Below are 4,206 nucleotides of genomic sequence, written 5' to 3'. Positions count from 1 at the left end.
TTAAAAGTAGCTCGCAAGCCCAAAAAGTGTGGGCACCCCTGGTCTAGATACTTTAGGAACAGGTGTGTTTTCAGACGTTTCCTTTAAAAGAGGGATAGAAATTAGAAAATCATCTATTCCAGTTTAGACTTACGCCATTGTTTTTTAAGGCCACAACTACATTTTTTTTTTAATTTCTAGAGAGTGCTACATAAGTGAATTAGAGAGTTTCATGAGACGTGCAGAAACGTGGCATTTTACAGAAACTACTGCATGAAAGAGCATGCTGAAATTCTAAAGTACTGCTAAATGAAGACTCCATCACTTTATCTGAGGGGCATCAGTCAGTAGAGATCATGTAAAAACTGCCATAAGAGTGCTGGTTCAATCTTCCTTATATTTCTTAATAAACAATGCTTTTATTCTATTCAATTGAAAGGACATAACAGCCAAGGACTTGGCTCAATGAATTTGTCACCATCCCGTAGATAACTGCGGCAAACCATTCCCATATCATTCTTTGAAGGAGAGAGGGAAGAATTAGAGTATGAATGGGCACAGCCACTGACCCTCAAGCCTTGCCTTGAAGAATGCTGGTGTAGAAGGACTGAGGTTGAGATAGACACTAAAAAATGACATGGGATGGTTTCCCGCGGTTAATCTGCTGGGACAGGGACGGTTACAAATTCTGTCATTGTGTCATTCTCTCTTAGTCTAGATTTAGTAGAAATAAGTAGGCACGAGAACCAGATCCAAAACATGACCAACCATATATGCTGGTTGTTTTGATTGAGTATAACCCAGCACAACCCATTTGGAAAGCTGCTGAAAATATATTCATTTGTGCCCAAACCATCAACCACAGGTCCAATGTTTGTGGACATTAAGAGTTCCTTTTATCAAGCAGCAGTAGAGCCTTTTACCATGGGCCAGCAAGGTAAATGCTCTGACGCTCATAGGAATTGAATGAGCATCATAGCATTTACCTTGCCAGCCTGCAGTAAAAGACTCTACTGCTGCTTGATAAAAGGAGCCCTAACATAGTTACCAGACGTCCGAGAAAACCTGGACATGTCCTCTTTTTGGAGGACTGTCTGCGTGATCAGAGTTTTTAAAAAAACAGCTGTCTGTCTGGGTTTTCAAAAAGCGCTAAGCTCAGGGCTGTGTTTGGAATGCCTCTGAGCATGCATGGATGTGACTTGATGGCATCATATCCGCGCATGCTCAAAGGCCCTCCAGACGCAGCCCTGAGCTCAAGGAGAGGAGGTTTGTGTGCGAGCGAGGCAACCTGTCTAGTTTTTGGCTCCACGAAATCTGGTAACCCTAGTCTTGAGCTATGCATTGCAGGGTAGCCAATGGGTTTTGATCTGTGTTCTTAAGTGGCACCCTATTCACAAGCATGGTCTTGTCTTATGGTTACTCTTGATTATGCATGCTTTCAAATTATACAATATTCCAGAGAAACTGGTTCTCAATACTTAATGGCCTATCAAACATTTTACATTATTCTGAACATATATGGAAGTAACAGAAGCAATATGGTACTAGTAATATACTGTACAATCAATATGTTTTCTACATTCATTTTTGGATTAAGCCTAAAAAGGGCACGTCTGTACAGTGAGACTAAGTCACAAAAACAATAAACAATAATATTTAAACAATGTGAAAAGAATAAAACAATGTTATTGTTTTTACTTTGTTTAAATATTATTGTTTATTGTTTCTGTGACTTATAGTGCAAGGTCAATATTAGACTAGTTTGTACAGTGAGACTAACATATCTGACATTACATATTCCTAGCTCCCTAATTCAAACTGGGCCAACATTTAGAAAATTAAAGTGTGAAGGGTCTATTGTCTCCTTTCTCCAAATAAAAACTAAATTTTAAATCAGAACAAAGTCATGCTCTTTAGTATTCACCTGACATTTGCATGGCAATAGTTAAAACAACAGATGCAGTGTAGGTTTCCTAATCTAAATCTATGATTAATATTCTTGGGCTTTGATTCAAATGCATGCAAACACTCTGTTCCTTTGGAATACTGATACACCTGCATCATTGTCTGCTGTTCAAAATAAATAATAGGGTTCTATTCAATCAGTGTTTGTTCTCACTTAGATTTAATGGACAAATACACTGTGGAAAAAAGCCACGTCATTGTGTGCAATGGCCAACATGGCTCTTTACTAATGCAAATTGCCAAAAGTAGCATTAGCTGTCCACTCATTACATTATAATGCAGAACTTTGACTGCCCAGTATCTCTTGGAGCATCCAGTGTGTTTTTGTCCCGTACTAATATGGCCTGGTTTCCATACTGTGAGTACCACATACTCTGGCTCCTACTCAAATAAGAACCAGGAGGCAAAGTTTCCAGCTTCTGCTGCTGTTGCTGCCAGATAAGTAAGGACGTGTCTCTGTAACGGAGTCTAGCATAGTTTTCAGACATGGCCTTTTCAGCTAGTGGCACTCGTCCATTCATCATTCTTCCAGTTACAAGTATTCTTTACTATATAACATGTCCCTCATAGAATCCATGGCAACTGGTCAAACATGACCAGCTGTTAATGTAATCAGGGCATAGCAGAAGAGGAGAGACCTCTGCTATCACATACTCAGGGATGGTGGTTGTGATAGTACCTGATTAAATCATACATCCATGCAGGGAGCCAACTCATTTAAAAGGCAAGAAGCAAGGAACATCCAGAGGCCATTTTTAACTTCTGGCTTGAGATTCTGTTTCCATAACAGATGGGGGCAATAACGAAAAAGAAACGTATTTCACTATATCATTTGATTGCCAGCATGCATTGATTGGCTGTAGGAAACGGATCTCCAGGAAAAATGATCCATTTGTCTTTTAAGCCTGCAGGCTTTCATTGTGTCTCCCACCAAGGACTTCACATCCTGGTAACACTGCATGTATTCTTTTTAATGACTGAAACTTCATATCTTCATTCAGCTATCTATTGTTATTTTCAGAGTGTGCTATAACAGCATTCGTAGAACAAATTTACAAACACTATACATAAAAACATCACAAAAGGTGGCCAATCTAGAAGGTTCTGTTGCTGTTGATTTCTTTTAGCTTCCAAGCAGCTAGTTCACACCATCACCTAAAATCAAACAAATAATTAAATATTAGCATCTCTTCAAGTGTAAAGTACCACCTTCTCAGATTCCTCACATCTTCATCCTACCTTCAAACCAGCAATTCACATAGGTTGCTAGGACCAACCCCCAAGCTTTCCTTCTTCAGCGCCCAGTCCCGCCCCTTCTGATGCACTTTCTTGCTGGCTGGGCTAACGCGACTTCCTGTTTCCGGCAGCGGCGAAGAAGGGGCGGGGGCGGGCGCCAGAGAAGAAAGGGGGAGGGGGGTTAGTCGTTGGTGGCGTTATAGAACTTAGAAGGGGAGGGGGTTGAGCTTGAGGAAGTGATACTAGATGCAGGGAAGCGCGGCTCTGAGGTGCTTCTCACCGGAGTCGTTTTCGACGTCCTTGTGTTAAAGTCGTCTGGACGATGCCTTGAGAAAGGCTGCGGGAGCCGTCAGTGGACTTTCCTGTTCCTGCATGGACTTGCACTGTACATGCCTTGAACACTCCCACACTTGTTGCCTTGGAATCTGTAAATGCAAGACCTTTCCACGCCTTTTAGCTTACTTTTACTGTTGTTACCGAGTTTGAAAAATGAATAAGCACTCTGCAGATAATTTCCGAAAGCATTTTCTGTGTGTGAGGCACGTGGAAATAGCTTTTATAAATGCAACACAATAACAAAGGAGAAAATCAGTGTTCAAAGTGTCATACCAATAAATACTAAATAGTGAACACTTTTAAGGAGATACTATTTGAATGAAACACCTAGTGTGAAAAATGTTTTGTGGGGTTTTTATCTTCACTTAAAATAGGATGTACTTCGATTCCGTGTTTGACTAGTACCAAAATACTGGGGGTAATTTAAATTCTTTTTTTAAATTACATCTGATCAGATCAATTCACTCCTTGTTATTTCCAGAAGCTCTGAATATCCTAGTACACTCACTTGTTATTCAACAAATTGATTATTGTAATTCTGTGTATGAAGGATTGTGCCAACAGGATATTCAATGATTGCAGATAACACAGCTATTAGAGTAATCCACAATCTTCTAAATTTGATCATATATATCGTCATTTATGAAAAATGCTCATTGGCTCCCTGTAAAATATAAAATTGTTTACAAA

The 4,206-nt window shown here is 39.8% G+C and overlaps 1 protein-coding gene across 2 annotated transcripts; it reads right to left on the bottom strand.

Moving 5' to 3' along the window:
- Positions 1-1,118: 1,118 nt before the first annotated feature.
- On the bottom strand, positions 1,119-3,602 carry BRD3OS (BRD3 opposite strand). 2 transcript variants are annotated; one of them, XM_033961475.1, is made up of 2 exons: positions 3,461-3,602; positions 1,119-3,099 (listed from the first exon to the last, which is right to left on the bottom strand). In XM_033961475.1, the coding sequence occupies exon 2, from the start codon at positions 2,466-2,468 to the stop codon at positions 2,211-2,213; it is 258 nt and encodes an 85-aa protein (XP_033817366.1). In that variant the 5' UTR covers positions 2,469-3,099; positions 3,461-3,602; the 3' UTR covers positions 1,119-2,210. The 2 variants fall into 2 exon arrangements, with proteins under 2 accessions (XP_033817366.1, XP_033817365.1); XM_033961474.1 differs by lacking the exon at positions 3,461-3,602 and adding an exon at positions 3,184-3,343.
- Positions 3,603-4,206: the final 604 nt, after the last annotated feature.

The sequence above is a fragment of the Geotrypetes seraphini genome, chromosome 10, assembly GCF_902459505.1.
Source record: "Geotrypetes seraphini chromosome 10, aGeoSer1.1, whole genome shotgun sequence".
NCBI lineage: Eukaryota > Metazoa > Chordata > Amphibia > Gymnophiona > Dermophiidae > Geotrypetes > Geotrypetes seraphini.
This window is presented reverse-complemented; position numbering and strand designations above follow the sequence as displayed.

Coding starts and splice junctions, on each gene's coding strand:
- BRD3OS (XM_033961475.1), bottom strand. CDS start 2,468: ATGATGAATGGACGAGTGCCACTAGCTGAAAAGGCCATGTCTGAAAAC.